The sequence below is a fragment of the Salvelinus alpinus genome, chromosome 36, assembly GCF_045679555.1.
Source record: "Salvelinus alpinus chromosome 36, SLU_Salpinus.1, whole genome shotgun sequence".
Lineage (NCBI taxonomy): Eukaryota > Metazoa > Chordata > Actinopteri > Salmoniformes > Salmonidae > Salvelinus > Salvelinus alpinus.
The window spans coordinates 6,923,951-6,943,337 of NC_092121.1; the positions used below are offsets into that span (position 1 = coordinate 6,923,951).

General features: G+C 44.3%; 2 protein-coding genes across 3 annotated transcripts in view; both read right to left on the reverse strand.

Annotated features, from left to right (window-relative positions):
- The window catches only part of LOC139565485 (C-type mannose receptor 2-like), a 42,289-nt gene extending 39,018 nt beyond the window's left edge, over positions 1 to 3,271 (reverse strand). The window contains exon 1 of the mRNA XM_071385874.1: positions 3,023 to 3,271. Coding sequence (XP_071241975.1) covers positions 3,023 to 3,140 — 118 coding nt within the window. The 5' untranslated portion in view covers positions 3,141 to 3,271. The remainder of the gene's footprint in view (positions 1 to 3,022) is intronic.
- A 4,256-nt stretch (positions 3,272 to 7,527) lies between these two features.
- LOC139564929 (serine/threonine-protein kinase tousled-like 2) lies at positions 7,528 to 19,364 on the reverse strand. 2 transcript variants are annotated; one of them, XM_071384854.1, is made up of 21 exons: positions 18,717 to 19,168; positions 17,488 to 17,570; positions 15,486 to 15,557; positions 15,308 to 15,377; positions 15,136 to 15,179; positions 14,944 to 15,045; positions 14,659 to 14,760; positions 14,395 to 14,487; positions 14,077 to 14,187; positions 13,813 to 13,949; positions 13,516 to 13,668; positions 13,356 to 13,422; positions 13,149 to 13,246; positions 12,984 to 13,065; positions 12,640 to 12,731; positions 12,441 to 12,530; positions 11,916 to 12,085; positions 9,413 to 9,551; positions 9,201 to 9,312; positions 8,962 to 9,069; positions 8,442 to 8,758 (listed from the first exon to the last, which is right to left on the reverse strand). In XM_071384854.1, the coding sequence occupies exons 2-21, from the start codon at positions 17,566 to 17,568 to the stop codon at positions 8,585 to 8,587; spliced, it is 2,097 nt and encodes a 698-aa protein (XP_071240955.1). In that variant the 5' UTR covers positions 17,569 to 17,570; positions 18,717 to 19,168; the 3' UTR covers positions 8,442 to 8,584. The 2 variants fall into 2 exon arrangements, with proteins under 2 accessions (XP_071240956.1, XP_071240955.1); XM_071384855.1 differs by lacking the exon at positions 14,944 to 15,045 and having other exon boundaries at positions 7,528 to 8,758; positions 18,717 to 19,364.
- Between the last annotated feature and the right edge of the window lie 23 nt (positions 19,365 to 19,387).

Below are 19,387 nucleotides of genomic sequence, written 5' to 3' on the forward strand. Positions count from 1 at the left end.
AACCCTTCTATTTGTTCTTTTAATTGGCTCTACTCTGTCATGACAGGCAATCCACCCCAGCTGTGAGCAGATTACAGGATCAACTTTGCCCCTCCTAAATTTGTCAAAACACTGTACAGAACAATGAATTCATTTTGGACATCTACAGCGCTGACTTAAGCCGGATGCTCGGAAGCAAGCAGCGCTGCTTCCAGTGGTGTGTGATTTCCTTGACACGGCTTACAATAACGATAGTTGTGCCCATGCTAACGCTTGGCTTAGCAACACTCACGGCGGTGTGGTAAGAGGAGTTTTTAGGAGACGTGCATTTTTATTAAAAGCCGCCTGATGTCATTTTGTCTTTTGTCATGATGAGAATAAGAGCCACCACAAAAGGAATGTTGGTTTTCTATTGCTACCAAGGCAGTAAAACGTAGACCTTGATTGTTAGACCTTGATTGGACTTGATGACTCATTTCCCACAGGCCACGACTAGTACCCAACAAGCTGGGTGCTGATGTTACTGATGTTGTGAAGTAGTAGCTCTTAACTTCTCAAAGTGTTCAAACCTGGGCCCTGCAGCTGTGTTTTGAAGTGCTGGTTCAACCTCAGACGGCTCTGCTAAGTAAAAGACAAACTTTGAATGTAATTCCAGAAGCGGATTTGAAAATGTTTGATGCGAATACAGTAAAGCACAGATCACCAGCTTCACTGAATCTTGGCGAAAGTTAAACCTTGGGGAAATACAACCAGAACAACACCCATCTAGCCTAATCCCTCCTCTCCCTCTCTCCCACTCCCTGCCCCGTCACCCTACTTAGACCCACGCCAGTTTCCTGCTGCAAAAGAGAGAGGCTTAAACCTGGAGCCAAGAACAACGGAACACAAGGAGCCAAGAGCAGAGAGGTTGATGTTCCCAGAACCACCTTCTTCTCCTCCAACTCTGGCTGGTGTGTTGATGAGGTCTCTCTGGGCGTGGGGGTGTGAGCAGGGCACTGGAGCTGGAGCACAGAGGTCCAGTGGAGGCTGAGGTACATGAAACAAAGGTGACTGACTTGATCCACACGGAGGTGAGACGTACTGTAGAGATGGTGGCACTGGGACTGGGAACCATATTGTGATAGAAATTTGAGATAACAAACATTTGACTCCCGTAGATTTTAAAGCAAAGTGGAGTAAAAGTGTGGGTGGATGTTAGTGGATAAGAACAACAATGATGATAGATTCTGGTATCAGGTTAAAGACCCCCAGGTCTAGATGAAGGTGTGGTGGTGGGACCAAAGGATTGTCCTTGAACCTTTTTCTTATTTTGACAGATGTTTGAGATGAAAGGGGACGCTTGTTTTCCGGGTAAGCTTTATAAAACAGAACATGTCCTTGTTCAGTAAAAACAGCAACCAACAAATTGACAGGAAATTCCAGCCTGTTAGTATGTTTGTTTCTGTTTATTTTATGACGGTCCAGGCCAGCCTCTGACACTGCTGGAGCTGTGGTAGGCCCCCACCCAGGAAACATCTCAGTGGGAGGGGAGGAGAAGCAGCAGTGAGTGGGTGGGATTTGTTAGGGGCTGATCAGCCCTTTAGTGGGTGGTTGGGGGGGGGGGGGGGGGGGGGGGGGGTGTTTAGGGGCTGATCAGGCTGTTGGCTTCCTGCTTTCTGGTCAGCTTGAGTCCAAAGACACAGGGGTGGTACCTGAAATTCCTCCATGATCCTAAAGGTAAGACCGAGCCCCAGGATAGAGGGATTGTTCTGAGACCTGTACACTCAGGAAGATCTCAGGGTGTGAATAAGTGTCTAAAAGACAGAATAAATAGAAATGGTGGAAAACAAGAATGAAAGCATGTGAATGAGAGATCTGCCTTGCCTTTGCAGTTGGCAAACAAACCCAGTAACATCTGCACTGCAGGTGTAACAGTTAGACACAACAACATATCTGGACCTACATGACATTGTGTTGAGAGCTGACACAACTGTGCTTTCAGAGATATCACACAGAAAACAAAAACAATGACTGTAATAATACAGTAATAACAGAACCTGGTGAACTACAGTATATGATTGTCTTATTTACTTCATCACCTTGAATCATCATGCTCAGCTTTGTTGACACCCCTCCCTTGTACTAACTGAACTAATTCTGACCCCATAACACACGGCGTAGACCTCCATATTAAAGAACTGAATACATCTTGTTGAAAGTTGAAATCCCTCTGGATTTGTGATACAGGGTTGGCCAAGTCAATTTAAGTTCTGTTTCCACTTGGGAGGAATTGAGAATTTCAGTTTTTAGTTAGGCCCACCTCGAAAAGTTGTCTACACTGTCAGGTTGGTTACTGGGCCTACTTTGTCTTCATTTCAGAGAGACAGTGTGGTATTTCTCGAAATAACTGTTATAGCCTAGTGTTATCCGTCTTCATTAACATATTATACCTTTTTTTTAACCTAGATTTAATCTCTACAAATCGACCCATAGCATGCCTAGGAGTGAGGCAGGTCAGTGTTCAAAAGCGAGAGGTCACTGTCGTGCCAAAAGGCCTACAAGGTAGTGAGAAAAACTCAAAAGAGGACCGAGAAGAGATAGACATAATTGTATAACAGGATGTAAAAGTTACATTGCCTGCGGGGTGACAAATACATGCAACGCGTCAGTCCCATATCAGCTTACAGAGGAAGGACACGGAGGTGTAGGACATGTATACCATTTTAAGTTTCCAAAGATGGCAAAGTATATTTGCACTTCACTTCAAGTTTCCAAACGAGAAAACACATACCCCCCCCCCCCCCCACACACACACACACACACACTCACTCACACATCTGGTTCCACTCAGAATTTGGACTTTCGTGGCATTCCAATGCATCAGTGAATTTCAGATAAAAAAAGTACCAGTAAAATCCCACCAGGTCTCCTACCCCAAAACAAAAAAAGCTAAATAAGCTTTAGGTGGATATTCAGACGTGCCATAACAAAGAGACTCTCGGTCTCCAGAGTTTTCCTTGAATGAAAAGCCGAGAAGCATTCGACAGCAACATATTGATCTTACCTGAAACGCTGCTGTTTAGTTCCAGACTAAAGATTAATAAATATAAAGTGCATTTGTAAAAGTGAAGGCAATTTTTCCATGTTCTCCTCGAATCCTTGTTTCGGTCGCAGCGTGGCATGCCCGCTATTGCTCAGCAAATTGTAAATCGGAGCAAATGTTTTTGAAAGCTTTCCTTTCGGGACGGATGGGTAGAGTGGTGGTGAGTATGATGGGGTGCAGAAGAGAGGAGGAGTAGAGTGGGCTCTGTGTCTTTTTAGTGCGTCGTTAAAAGTGAAGTTAGCAGACGCGTTGCGTCAGCGTCACCATACTCTAGCCCGCCTCACATGCATACACAGTTGTGCACAAACTAGATACATTGTATTGCAAATATGCAACATTGTATCTCAGAATCTCAGACTTGCAACATTGTTACCTTGCATCTTCTTGAGATCTGCCCCGCTGTTACATTGTAACAACATCCCTGCTTGTGATACGCTACATGCTGCAAAAATGTAGCCTAGCTAGCCTAGGCCTATTTGTTTCCTTGAAAATAAGGTATTGGCATTACAAATATATTTAAAAAAATGTTTACACCTATATACACTCGATTTAGCTTATTTAAAACTACAGTAAAGATTGAAAACATAAATGTTTTATTTTACTAGATTCTGACTCAGAATCATTCCCCAAATCAGCAGTGGGGTGACAGTTATGCACACAGATCATCCACGTGAGATTGCAACAAGAAACACGTTTTACTTCCCATTCCAAAGCCAGAGACCCAAAGCCAACTCATAAATATGTGTAATAAATACTAAAGTGATGGCTTCTTGGCCTCCACTGTTGTGAAGAAAGTATTCTGGATGATTTAATTATCACAGTATTGCTGTCCCTTCCTCGTGAATCAATTAAGATGCCATGGTGCACATAGTTTCACATGGAATCGTCTTTATTCACCCCTGGAATGATTCCGTGTTGGGTATTGTTAGTGGTGGATGTGGGGGAGTGGAAACAATCCAATGTCAATCTGTTGGGAAATGCAAGAATGATGCATCAATCAGAACAATCTTACATTGGCGGATAATGTGTGTGTGTGTGTGTGTGTGTGTGTGTGTGTGTGTGTGTGTACAATCTGCACACGTAGCCTAACAGTTCAAAGCTGGTGTCACTGATGTGTTAGCTTCATCCTCTCTCTTGTGAACACAGCCGTTGTTGGACCATTAGCAGTATGCATGGCTCAGGGCCCTGGCTGTCTCCCTGTCCACTGATCATTATTGATCTGTGGCTTTGGCAGTGCACTGCACACAACCACACTCAGTTTAACACACATTTTAAACAACGTGCGAATGCACCATGCAAGGTAGTAGCCTACCCACAGACCTAGATTGAGCTTCTATCTCTATGGCCTACCCATACATTTTTTACCAGTGTGGTTCAATGGTAGAGTGATCATCGCTCATGGCATCAATTCAGCACTGCGTGAGCCCAATCATTCATTCAATAATGTGACAGTTGTATTATAGATAATTACTTCAGGGGCTCTCAAACGTTTTTTGGGCCGGGGACCCCTTTTGTGATAGCAAATTCATCAGGGACCCCGTCATAATCAGAACACAACTGGAGTGGGATAAAAAAAAAATAGAATACAAGGAGTTCTACTTTGACTTTGGCAGTGCATGGCCGGACAAACCATTTTAAAGCTCCATCTCCTGGCATCGGAGAGAAGCAAATTTCCTGCAATTCTACATATTTTTTCATGGGGCAGAGATTTTTTGTTGTTTCAGCTTTAAAGCGTATATCCTGCAATTCTACACATTTTGTCATGAGGCAGAGAGAAAACGTTTCAGTTTTAAAGCTTAAAGTACAGTGCATTTACGTAAACTAAAATAGAATAAGGATGGAGTTGATAATTGGTGGAGTACTGTGGATACCAATATCCAGGCCCATGTTGCCCAGGGTTAATTATTAAGAACATCAATTGCAGATGAATCATATTACACTGTATTGTATTACACCCTCAACTTATTCTACAGATCTCTTGGCCAAAATTCATTTAATTTGTTTTTTGTAATATTCATTTAAAAAAATCGAATGTAAAAAAAGATATACAGTGTATAGAAAGAGAGATGTTGAGATCTGACCGCGGACCAGGTGCAGTACCTCGGGGTCCGTGGGGAGCATAGACGGGTTGGTTGTTTAGCAACAAAACACATAAGCAAAAATGGGGCAAAACAGACAGGGTTGGTTTAGATTGTTGACATGTAAACTATATTTTGTCTCAAAATGTTTATTGAAAACAAATACATTTGCACAAGGAGCACTTGTCTCTCAAATACATCAATACAGTTGTTGGTTAGCTAGCAAATTTGAGCCATATTAGCACAGACATGAGTCAAAACACCTCAACACAGTATCAACGAGATGAAACTAGCCACCTACGACTCCCCACATGGTTGTTTGCTATTTTAATCATACCACCACATGGCCTTCTTCCTCATCGATGTGTCCACATTCTCGTGACGTTGTCAGCCAACCCGTCTCTAGGTCATTCAGACTTTTCCATCTGTTTTGGTTTCCCCCACTTCGTTATATACATTTAATATTTTTGTCATTTAGCAGACGCTCTTATCCAGAGCGATTTACAGGAGCAATTAGGATTAAGTGCCTTGCTCAAGGGCACGTCGACAGATCTCACCTACAGTTGAAGTCGGAAGTTTACATACACTTAGGTTGGAGTCATTAAAACTCGTTTTTCAACCACTCCACACATTTCTTGTTAACAAACTATAGTTTTGGCAAGTAGGTTAGGACATTTTTCCAACAATTGTTTACATACAAATAATTTCACTTATAATTCACTGTATCACAATTCCAGTGGGTCAGAAGTTTACATACACTAAGTTGACTGTGCCTTTAAACAACTGGGAAAATTCTAGAAAATGATGTCATGGCTTTAGAAGCTTCTGATAGGCTCATTTACATCATTTGAGTCAATTGGAGGTGTACCTGTGGATGTATTTCAAGGCCTACCTTCAAACTCAGTGCCTCTTTGCTTGACATTATGGGAAAATCAAAAGAAATCAGCCAAGACCTCAGAAAAAACATTGTAGACCTCCACAAGTCTGGTTCATCCTTGGGAGCAATTTCCAAATGTCTGAAGATACCACGTTCATCTGTACAACCAATAGTACGCAAGTATAAACACCATGGGACCAGGCAGCCGTCATACAGCTCAGGAAGGAGACGCCTTCTGTCTCCTAGAGATGAACGTACTTTGTTGCAAAAAGTGAAAATCAATCCCAGAACAGAAAATGGCATTTTGAAGATGCTGGAGGAAACAGGTACAAAAGTATCTATATCCACAGTAAAACGAGTTCTATATCGACATAACCTGAAAGGCCGCTCAGCAAAGAAGAAGCCACTGCTCCAAAACAGTAATAAAACAAAGCCAGACTACGGTTTGCAACTGCATATGGGGACAACGATTGTACCTTTTGGAGAAATGTCCTCTGGTCTGATGAAACAAAAATAGAACTGTTTGGCCATAATGACCATCGTTATGTTTGAAGGAAAAAGGAAGAGGCTTGCAAGAACACAATCCCAACCGTGAAGCACGGGGGTGGCAGCATCAGATTGTGGGTGCACAGGGAGAAAAATTATGTGGATATATTGAAGCAACATCAAGACAACAGTCAGGAAGTTAAAGCTTGGTCGCAAATGGGTCTTCCAAATGGACAATGACCCCAAGCATACTTCCAATGTTGTGGAAAAATGGTTAAGGACAACAAAGTCAAGGTATTGGAGTGGCCATCACAAAGCCCAGACCTCAATCCCATAGAAAATGTGGGCAGAACTGAAAAAGCTTGTGCAAGCAAGGAGGCCTACAAACCTGACTCAGTTACACCAGCTCTGTCAGGAGGAATGGGTCAAAATTCACCCAACTTATTGTGGGAAGCTTGTGGAACGCTACCTGTTTAACTAGGGTAAAACGTTTCAATTTAAAGGTCAATGCTACCAAATACTAATTGAGCATATGTAAACATCTGACCCACTGGGAATGTGACGAAAGAAATTAAATAAATAATTCTCTCTACTATTATTGACATTTCACATTCTTAAAATAGTGGTGATCCTAACTGACTTAAGACAGGGAATTATTACTAGGATTAAATGTCAGGAATTGTGAAAAACTGAGTGTGTATGTAAACTTCTGACTTCAACTGTAGTCAGCTCCGGGATTCGAACCAGCGACCTTTCGGTTACTGGCCCAACGCTCTTAACCGCTGGACTACCTACCTCCCTTTCAAAGATGTTCTTGATTATTTGAGTTCTTCCTCGATAGACCTTCTCCAGCTGTATCTGGGTCTTCCCGGTTTCCTTTTCCCCCTGGAAATTCCAGGTTACAGATAATAAATATTACACAAGTGTGCTTTTGTGTTGTTGATGCAGAGAAATGAGCTTGCCGTGCTTTCTGAGAGTAAACAACCCAACCAGAACCACACCCCCCCCACAAAACACTCAGATCGCACAGTTTAACCAATAGTATTTAATGGGTTATGCAATTCTCTGCTAAGGCCCAATCTCCTCGCAACAGTACAGTACAATGAGTAAACCAGTCCCTTGCATTTTATTGGCAAAAAATTCAATAAAACAGACCTAAATAAATATGTGTTTTCATGAAGGGGCAATTACTAAAAAGAGAACAGGGAAAAAAACAAAAGAAAACAAATTTAAAAACCACCAATTGCTTTTTTTCCCTTAGAATTGAGAAAATGTAAAAGTAACAATTCTTAAAAAAGGGACCATTCATTCGTTTTCCACGTCATATATCATGTAACACAACTAGAACCAATATAAAAACAGCAGCGGAACAGTGCCACCATCTGGAAGTTTTAAGCTTTGGTCACAGGATTTAAAACGGGGGGGGGGGGGGGGGGTATGTTTCCCTTCAAAAACTACCTGGACCCAGGAGAGTGGCTTAAATGAATGAATGCCATAGGTCTTGTTCAGGTCCAGTCTAAAGGCAGGCTAGACTGGTACTGTCAGTCAGGGGAGGGGGTTGGATGACAACCAAAGCATTTATCAAAAGGAGAACCCAGAGCATCTGGGACGACTCCGAGGCATGGTGGGTGGGTGGGTGTGTGTATAAGATGGAAAACAGAGTCTTCCAACAGTCCCTTCCATTTCTCAAAGCTAATGCAGCCCTGTTCCATTCTTTTCATCTTAACATTTCTCATCAGCTCAGTGCCATGCCCCCCTCCTCACTGTGGGGGGACCCTAGGGCTTTGACCCCCAGAACAACACCACCCCTCAGGGGAGGGAGAGACAGGGAAGCTGGGTGGGTGGACATGGGGGACGGAGGGCTCCAAGTTGCAGTTGGAACACTGATTACCCCACCCCTCCACCTCACCCATGATTCCTCACGCTCCCCCTGCCTGCACCCCAGAGGTTTCCCTGGGGTGCTGAGCCCATGGCGGGACATAAGCAGGATGGTAAGTGGTGAGGGGGCTAAATCAGGCAGCCACCCCCACCTCCACCTTCCACTCAGGTCAGTCAGTTCGTAGTGAGATAGATAGTGAGGGCTCAGTTTGAGGCGCTGCTGTTGGAGGAGCTGGAGGTGGAGGGTATAGCCGTGCCAGAGGCCCCGGACGTGGCCACAGACTTGCGGATGTGAGGCATGAGGAAGGGGTCACTGGCTAGCTGGTGCACATCGATACGGTCCTCCTTCCGGTAGACCAGACAGCGCCTTATAAAGGCCTGGAGAGAGAAAAGGAGGGGACATTTAGAGACGTTGTGACAGGGGAAGAGTTTGTGCACAGAGCAGAAAGGGATGAATGCGTAAAGTAACAGACCAGTGAAAGAGGGCTGGAGAAACAACACCAGGTGAGGCAGAATTTAAGGAATGGACTAACAAATGACAGAAAGGTGAGGGAGGGACAGTCAGAAAAAACAAGCAGTACCTTAGCTTCTGGGGTGACTACTGGTTTGGGGGGAAACTGCACCTCTGTTGCCTTCAGTATGGTGTTCTCCTGGAGGATGTCCTGTTGAGACTGGTTATGGCCAAAGGGCTGGAGGCGAAGACAAAGAAAGAAAAGAAGAAAAAGTTAGCAACACAAAACATCCTCATCTCTTAAATGGAGTATAAAGAGTATGAATAGAATTCTGAGAGGAGTTAGTAGCGTGTGCGTGCTTGTATTACCTTGCGTCCGTACAGAGCCTGGTAGAAGATGACTCCCACTGACCACACATCCACCTTGTTGGAGATTTTAGGAGGCTCTTTACCCACCACAAAGCATTCTGGGGGAAGGTACCTGCAAGGGAAGATCATTTATTAGAGAAACACTCTTTCCACAATAACAATCACCCAAACAAGACAGTCGTTCTATTGTTGTAGTTTGTGCGGCGCCTCACCAGTAGGTCCCTGCACCCTGCGAGGTCAGCTCCATCCCGTCCACTGAGTTGTAGCTGTCGTCGTCCATGATCTTGGACAGGCCGAAGTCGGTGATCTTGATCTCACCACAGGCTGTGCCATTCACCAGGAGGATGTTGCCTGAGGAAAAGACAAGTCAGAGGTCAAGACAAAAAAAGGTCATAATGAACATTTCTCAGTAATATGTGGTCAAGGCTGGTTTATAAAATTGGTCTAACGACGTGTCTGTAGACAATTCAAATGCGTCAAGTTTCGCTGGTCCAAACAACATTTCATATATACTCCGGTGGAACGTCTATAGACTGTCACTGACACGTTTCGGTTTCCTTGTCACAGACCGATGAAAAAAGTGTGTTGTCATGGTTACCTGACTGCGACAGCAATGAGACAAGCAAAAAAAATATCCGGTAGAATGCCCTGCATTTAATACGTCACACTCGCAATCGTAAGCTATTTTCTGTAATTAGCTTGCCATTACCTTGAAAAATGATCTTGTTGTGAGTTTACTTTCCTGTAATAATTCATAAAAATGTACTAAAAAGGTAGCCTAGTGGTCCGAGCGTTGGGCCAGTAACCGAAAGGTTGCCGGATTGAATCCCTGAGCTGACAAGGTAAAATTCTGTCGTTCTGCCCCTGAGCAAGGCGGTTAACCCACAGTTCCCCAAATGCCGAAGACGTGGATGTCGATTATGGCAGCCTCATGCACCTCTCTGATTCACAGGGGTTGGGTTAAATGCGGGAAGACACATTTCAGTTGAATGCATTCAGTTGTACAACTAACTAGGTTTCCCCCTTTCCCTAAAAAGATGTCAGCTATGCTCTGGTCATTATTTGAACTGCCTACCTTCTAACACGCTAGAAACTAACCAAAACATTGTTGCGTGGTTAGTTTCTAGCTTTTAGTTGTCTGGCTTGCTAGATTAACATATATCCAATTAACGGATGGGTTAATCGGTGTTAAAATACACCAGTTATGCTATTTGGACCACCAGGCTGCTGTCATGCATATCATGACAACAACGACAAGTTCGATGTCGGACAACGATAGAACGTTCAGGATGTCACTGCGACAACAGCCTACAGACTGTCGATGTCGACAGACCAACTGTAAACCAGCCTTAAGAGTCAAAAGATAACCGAGTGAAAAGGTATCTTGTCTCGTTTTAGTCTGCTGTCATCGTTTCAACTTGCTTTACAGGTAGAGTACCAGTCAAAAGTTGGACACACCTACTAAAGGGCTTTTCTTTATTTTACTATTTTCTACATTGTAGAATAATAATGAAGACATCACAACTATGAAATAACACATATGGAATCATGTATTAACCAAAAAACAAATCAAAAACACATTTTAAATTTGAGATTCTTCAAATTAGCCACCCTTTGCCTTGATGTCAGCTGTGCACACTCTTGGCATTCTCTCAACCAGCTTCATGAGGTAGTCACCTGGAATGCGTTTCAATTAACAGTTGTGCCATATTAAAAGGTCATTTGTGGAATTTCTTTCCTTCTTAATGCATTTGAGCCAATCAGTTGTGTTGTGACAAGGTAGGGGTGGTATACAGCAGATAGCCCTATTTGGTAAAAGACCAAGTCCATTTTATGGGAAGAACAGCTCAAATAAGCAAAGAGAAACAACAGTCCATCATTACATGAAGGTCAGTTAATCCGGAACATTTCAAGAACTTTGAATGTTTCTTCAAGTGCAGTCGCAAAAACCATCAAGCGCTATGACGAAACTGGCTCTCATGAGGACCGCCACAGGAAAGGAAGAACCAGAGTTACCTCTGCTACAGACACATCTCAACATCAACTGTTGACAGGAGACTGCATGAATCAGGCCTTCATGGTCAAATTGCTGCAAAGAAACCACTACTAAAAGACGCCAATAAGAAGAAGAGACTTTCTTGGAACAAGAAACACGAGCAATGGACATTAGACTAGTGGAAATCTGTGACTCAATGACCCAATACACCTCCAGGCTGTAAGGGCTATTTGACCAAGAAGGAGAGTGATGGAGTGCTGCATCTGACCTCCACAATCACAATCACCCGACCTCAACCCAATTGAGATGGTTTGGGATGAGTTGGACCGCAGAGTGAAGGAAAAGTAGCCAACAAGTGCTCAGCATATGTGGGAACTCCTTCAAGACTGTTGGAAAAGCATTCCAGATTAAGCTGGTTGAGAGAATGCCAGGAGTGTGCAAAGCTGTCATCAAGGCAAAGGGTGGCTACTTTGAAGAATTTGCTTAACACTTTTTTGGTAACTACATGATTCCATACGTGTTATTTCATTGTTTTGATGTCGTCACTATTATTCTACAATGTAGAAAATAGTAAAAATAAAGAAAAACCCTGGAATGAGTAGGTGTGTCCAAACTTTTGACTGGTACTGTAAGTGATCGCATCAGTGTTGACCTGGTACTAATATTGCAGTGTAACTGCTGCCATGCTAGTGTCCGTGTGATCTGCTGTTTGTACCCACCGGGTTTGAGGTCGTAGTGGATGATGGGTGGGCGGATCTCGTTCAGGTACTTGAGGGCGTTGACCATCTGCATGATGATGGAGCGGCCCTCCTTCTCCGACATCAGCTTGTGCTGCTTCAGGTAGAAGTCCAGGTCGTTCCCCTCACAGTACTCTAGAACCGTACAGAACCTGGAACACAACGAGACAGATGAACCTACGGTGAGGTAGTGTTTTAATCTCGAACCGTACAGACCCTGGAGAGAGAGGATGTGGTACTGTTAAGCTCTAGAAACGCACAGAACCTAGAACAACGACAGTTCATTCGGCTGTGTGGTACTGTTTTAGGTTAGAAACCGTACAGAGCCTGTTCCACAACGAGAGACAAAGGAACCAACTGTGAGCTACTGTTTCAAAACAGTAGGATACAGAGTTGAAAGAAAAAAATAACACCGGAACTCGAAACCCCCCAAAATGTCAAGTTCTATTCCAAAGATGTGTTGGATATGTTCTGCTGCTGTTTGAGGGGGGGGGGGACACAACTTACGAGTCTGTGTCGAGTGAAAAGTAGTCGTAGAGTTTGACTATCCGTGGGTGGTCCAGCTCCTTATGGATTCTGTACTCTCGACATGCGTGTCTGAAAAAGAGACCACGTTAAACTCCAATGTTAAAACCAAAGTGCTTTTGTTACCCGTATCACTCTGAGAAAAAAGGTGTCTGTCCATGATAAGAAAAAGGGAACTCACTTGTGGTAGTTCTCTTTCTTCTCGTCCCTCCAGTTCTTGTTCAACTGGTGGATTTTGACTGCGACGTATCTCTGCTCCGTTAGGTCAAAGGCCTTCAAAACGTGAGAGACATGACATCAATTACAAGCAAATCATTCTATCACATCCATTATTCTTTATCATATCTGAGCGAAACCTGGCACCAATATGAAACCTTGGCACCGACTTTAAAAAATGGATTCAGGTGAACATCGAAAGTACATCATTATGAGGAATCCTTTAGACTATGTCGCCGCTGTTCAATGGGTATACAACTATGCATTTGACCATGGTGACAAAAGGTCAGTTCCAATGAGTGCCCTCACCTTGTAAACTTCACTGAAGCCACCTCGGCCTAGTAAGTAGAGCAGTAGGTACCGGTCGTTTAACGTTGGGTGGTCTTTGAACCTGTTGCGGAAATCAGACATATTTCGATTAAAAGGTCAAACAGAGAGAACACAAATAAGAGAACACCGGTAGAGAGCACGTACGTGGAGTTATCCTCGTTGTGGATCCTCTTGAGCTCGCGGATGTGCAGGTTCCGTACTCGCTCCAACCTCTCCAGCTCAGCCTGGATCTCTGCCTCTTCCTGCAACACACAGCAAGCTTATTAGCAACTTTTACAGGAACCAACAGATAAACAGTACACAAAGTACATACACAAAACATAGAAACATTGCAGGTAAACAGCACACCACCTTCTTGAGATGGCCCAGTCTTAGTTTGAAAATCTCCTCTTGCTCGTGATACTCGGCCTGTGATAACCTGGAAGATGAAGAAACTCACCATCATAAACAGAACCAAACCAGGGAAAATGTATGCATTTAAACAGAGAGGGGAAGAGGCGGGGTAACGTACGCGTCGCTCTCGGCTCCGTTGGCCTTGCTCTTGCGTTTGTTCTGCTCCAGGCTAAGGGGCGGGGTTTGGGCCATTGAGGGCGGTTTCCTCTTGGCCAGGGCCTTCCTCTGTCTCTCTATGTCCTCTCGCTGGGAGTTGATCCTCTCCTGTTGCCTAGAGACGAGACACACAGACAGGTGACGGGGAGGGTCAGTGCTGGTATGAGAGAGAGAAAGATTAAAAACAACAGAGGAGGGTAGAGAGGAGTATGAAGGAGGATGAGATGCAGAGTGAGAGAGGCTTTTGAGTGACCCTTACTTGATAAGGTTCTGAAAGGCATATCCGTCCGTCCACTGTTCTGTGAATGAGGCACCATGTCGGACGGTGGTGAAGTGACCCAGACGAAGACGGTCCTGCATGCTCTTGTCGCGACACGCCATCTTCTCCTGCTTCGACTGGGGGAGGGAGAGAAGACACACACACGTTATACTTGGGGAAAGCTAATCCTTGGTCGAGAAAATAGACATGGGTGACGGTATTCTAGACTCCCAAGCCTGTTGTAGGGACAGAGGGAGAACTCACTTTCTCAATCAGCAGCTTCTTGCTCATGGTCACGCATTTGTTCAAGCGTTCTTTGTACCGCTCCAGCATCCTCTGCTGCTCATCCAACTGCCTTCGAAGGTCACAGTTCGCCTGAAACAGAACGGGTCAAAATCCCATTCATTAATAGTCCTTTTAATGAAACAAAGCTGTTTTAAAATGTCAGTTAGTAGGTTCTGAAGAGATCTGTTTCCATGTCTGGAGCATCATCCTGTCTCATGACGAGGCCCACAACATGTTATTCCATTAGAAGACAGAATGGGAAAAACAAGGGCACGTTGATGGCAGATGTGTTCCCACCCGCAGTAAGTCATCGATCCTCCCCTCCTTCTTCTCCAGGTCAGAGTTCTTGTTGTTCTCCATAGCAGTTAGCTTCTCTACCGTCAGGTCAGACTGCAGGAGGAGAACCAGAGGACGAGAAAGAGAGATGAAGTCAAACATTCACCAGAGACGTGTCATATTATACAGGAAGTTATTACAGACATCACCAGTGCTCTGTGTGTGTGTGTGTGTGTGTGTGTGTGTGTGTGTGTGTGTGTACAGATGGTGTAAGGTAACAGCTACCTGTGTGGCTTTGTGGTTCATGTAGAGGGAGACAGGCTTTAGGGAACAGGATGAGTGCTCTGTGTTGGCTGAACCCATAGAGGACGGGCTGCCCTGCTGCATCTGGGATACAAAGACATCCACACATACCACTAACATCATGTCATGGACCACAGTAACATTCTGCTTTGCATTCAGGTCAGTTTGAAGGACACGATGGGTTCGTTAGGAATGGGGGGGGGGGGGGAAAGGGCACGGTGAAAAGGGAGGCGGAAAAAGAAAGGAGAAGTGAGGGAGCACGCTCACTGTGCCTGGGGGGTTGGAGAGGGAGTGATGTTGTGGGGAGGAGCGGACAACTGGAGGGAGACTCCTGGCAGGACTGGTACCAGGACCGCTACCACCCACAAACTGACAGATTTAATGGAAAAGTCACAAGAAGGGCGAAGAAATTCAAAGCTATGGATGAGTCTTGCCAAAAAGTGCACCTTGCACACTCACCTCAAAATAATCACTAATTTTCTGTCCTCTTGCTCCTCCTTTCCCTGGAGAAGAGAAAAAAAGGCTGAAAATCTGTGGGCCGTTGATATATTCTGACAACAAAATGGCCGCCGGCAAGGCACGACTGAGGTGAATGAGAGAGATCACGGAGGAAGGGAGACAGACATCTCACCTTGACTGCCGTCGTACGGCTCTGCTTTCCTCTTCCTCGTTCTCTGGTCGTTGGGCTTTTTCTCTGGGGTCTGGAAAACGAGTAGGAGAAACACATTGTACTTTAAGACAGTGGAAGATGTATAAAATATCATATAAGAGTGAAAAGATTAATGGCGCCACTGCTGTGGGACACTGACCTCCAGCTCTTTGTCACTGAGAGAGCCCACGCTGCACAGGCTCTGATTGGACGACTCATTGTGGCCTGAACCCTGTTCAAAACAAACAAACAAACCCACACAATTACACGTCAGACAAAGAGTGGAAGGATATGCCAAGGGCTAGGAGGGACTAAACTTAATTCACAGTTAAACCAGGGGTGTGGTAGGGAAGGATGGGGATTATGCTTTCTGCTTTCATTTGACTGACTGTTTCTCCCCATGGCTACTCTCTGGTGAACAGATAAGGTGAGGGATTGTTTGTGAGAGAAAGAGAGAGCAGAAGAGAGTCGGAGAGGAATAGGGTTGAGCTAATATCATCACCATTCGTCTCCACACTGTGTACCTACCCTATCAATTCTAAATGTCTGTTGCCTAGGTGATGCCTGTCACTCAAATGACTCACTTTTGAATTCACCAGACTCTGCCATATCAGAGAAATATACTTAGTCATTCTGGACACATAATGCTGCTCCCTCTAACTAAATTGAACCTGAAATTGCTGAACATCAGACATAACTAATGCAGGTGGGAGTAGGTCTCTCAATCTTTTTCTCCCTCACACTCTCGCCTTTCATTATTTCATCTTCATTCTCTCCAGCCTTGTTCAAATAATTATAAAATCCTACTACTCAGGGTATTGGAAGGCTTTCAGTGTTTCCCTTGTATTCACTTAGCAGTGGCGCTGCTAAATGAAATACATTTTAAGGATGGACAGAATGTAGAAAATATAAATTGACCTATATATTGTTATATAATCTTTGAGAACTAGAAATCCCCCAAATAAAAACTAGCTAGACAGTCAGGGAGAATCAAAAATTCCAAAAACGATTTATTTAATACTATTTTTGGAATGGCTGGATTACTGACGTGGCATGCAGGGTACATGCCAAGGGGCCTCGATTGGGGTCCCCATAGGTTATGTTCTAATGTTTAACCATAAGAACACAGAAATGCTTAGAATTGCAGGAAATTTGCTTTCACACTGCAAAATTCTCTCAGCTCCATGGAAAAATGTATAGAATTGCAGGAAATTAGCTGAAAAACAGCACATTTCTCTCTGCCGCCAATACTGGACCGATTTAAGCCGCGCCCACAACGCTTATAAGGCAGCTCAGGATGACTGATAGGGAGCTACAGGGCTGTTCAAGGTCGAGAGACACAGGTTGAGCTGCCCCCACCACATCCTGGGGCTTTCAGACCTATAACACCAGGGCAGGCTAAACGTCTCATCTCTTTCTAGGCTAATACTTCCTTTCTCTCTCTCCCAGTCTTTCCACACACTGTAACTCTGTCAGACAGAACCTGGTCAGACCGATTCGGCCGTGGCGTGACGCTTTAGCGGGAGCCGCCATTTTCTCTGCGACAGCACCATGCTCTTGGCTCAGTTCTGCCTACGGCTGGCATAGAGCCCAGTCCTGGCTCTCATTCACTCTCTGGGCTCCGGATCCCTTCCCACAAAGGCAGCTCTCTAAGATGGAGTCTACCTCAGCACCACCAGGCAGGACCTCTAATCAAAAGCCAGAGCGCTACTGCCATAACATCTGGTCAGGGTTTCTACGCGTATGAGAGTGACAGGCATGCCTGCCCTTCCCTGCCCCACTTCCCCCTCCTGCCCGTTCCCTTCTTGGCAGCCCTCCGCACTTGCATATGCAGCCACCACATCATGAGCCAGTAGGAGAGGATACCATATCACACCAGCCAACAGACACACAGCTCTACATTCTCAAGAGAGAGAGAGGCGGAGGGGGCTAGCCTGTCCCTGACCAAGCTCAACCAGAAATAGAGAATCAAACAAAGAAAGGGAGAAACAAAGAGAAGGGGTGAGAGAGAGACAAAGAAAGACAGATATGGCCCTGAAATAAAAGTTCACTATTGAGATCCTGTTGTCAGTCCTACATTAGTAGAAAAGGTGGAGCGGGAAAGGAGCAAGACCCTATATAGGCCTCTCTCATCTCCAACGATATAGTGTAGTAACACAGACCTTAGCCACGCCGACCCCAGTGAAGCGAGCCTCCAGCAGCTCCTGGCGTCGCGGGTCCAGGCTGTGCAGTTCTTCCATCATGGCTGCAGGGACAATGAGCAAGAAACACACAATTTGATATCAGATCTGTTTACTGTCCATAGCACAGACAAACATCATACAGAGTAAGAATACAAGGGGCTGGAAATCGTCTAGCAACAGCTTGAGGATTTAGTGACACAACCAGTTCAGGGTTGCCTATAGATGAATGTGTTGATGCATGCAACTATAAATTCGTAGAAACTGACTCACGGATAACCTCAGACACACCTGTTTTTTTTTTTTTTAAATCAGGTCACCACCACCACTGATTCCAACACAGAACTTGATCAACAACAAGAAATGAAGCAAAGACTAAACAGGCAAGAGCTGAGCATACTCTTGTGCTGACAAGGGACATTTCAGCAAATATGGTTTCAAAACTGTGATTACAGTATCGTGATAAGATTAGTGAATCTGATTGAGTCATTTTCCCACATAGCTTCGTTGCTTAGCTAGTTAGCTGACAGTTTTGGCAAGAAGGGTCAGGCCAGCGACCAACCAACTTGTTAATAGTATATCAAATTAACTAGCTAGATAACTAACTAGCTAGCTGATCAAAGAATACAGGCAGCGTGCCATCATCCACTTGCAGGTGACAAAATACTAACAATGAGAGTAACATGATAGACATTGTCATGACTCATGATCATGTGTTCATTACATTAGTTGACATGTGTCAATAATTCAGGTTCCCCCCTTGGCTAGTCTATGGGTATGGCTGCCTTGTTGGTGATGGCATTCCAAACATGTTTTTGTTGCTAAATGCTTGTTAGCTAGCTAGTTAACTATAGTAGCCAGCTGACGTCCGACGTAAGCCACCTGGTGCAGCTAACTATTAACTAGCAAGTTGGTCACTTCGTTGGCAAATATGTCTGATAGGTAACTAAAAAAAAAACAGCATTTTATATTTCCAAATTATAACTACTTGCAAAATTGTCAATTTAAGAAAGGGAATAGATCATTAACGTTACTAGGCCAATGGGTGATGGATAGCGACATGGCAAATATCTGACTAACATGTAAGGTTAGTTAGCTAGCGTTAGCTAGCCAACGTTAGCTACATGAAAACTGCTGTTTTTCAGGAATATTGTGTCCCAACCCAAAGTTATGTTAGAAATAAAGCATTAATACAACTCGACCAAAGTTACCTGTTGTAATTATATTTTCCACGGGTCCAATCTTTTTATGTCCACGATTCTTGTCTCCCTACCTCGACACTGTCAAACGAGGCCTCATCCAAATCCCCGTTCTTCGGTGTTGATTTGTTACCAGTTAGGAGACGAGCGTCTGCTTGGCCCCCCAATAACGACGGATAGTTCCCTTCTCCGCCTAGAAGTCCTGGGGTATCCCGAACCAGCCTTTCCGCACTCCCTACACCGGTATCCCCAGGTTCACATTCCTTTCATCAAGGGCCGTACCATGCCTCTTTCGGGTATTTTATCCCGAACAATGACCATCACTTGCCCTTTTCATCGCGAATATGCTCCAACAATGTGGGTATTTTGTGTTATAATGTTGTCCTCCGATCTGATATGTTCGGTCTAATTCTGTACTCAATCAGAACAAAGTTGGTGTTCGGCTTCACCTTCCTCGCTCTAGCAAACAATCTGTTACGGAAATTGTGTTGTTCCGATCATTTCAGTTTAATCTGGATTGGTTCGGTTTCTCTTTTTTTTTGTAGTATAAACAATAATCGGTAAATCTCCTTTATTCTCGTGAGATTGTTCAAATTTGTCTTTCCACCTCCACCCCAACCACGCCTGCCCCCAAAACCGACTGTAGACCAATTGAAATCGATTTACAAACTAGCTACATGCAA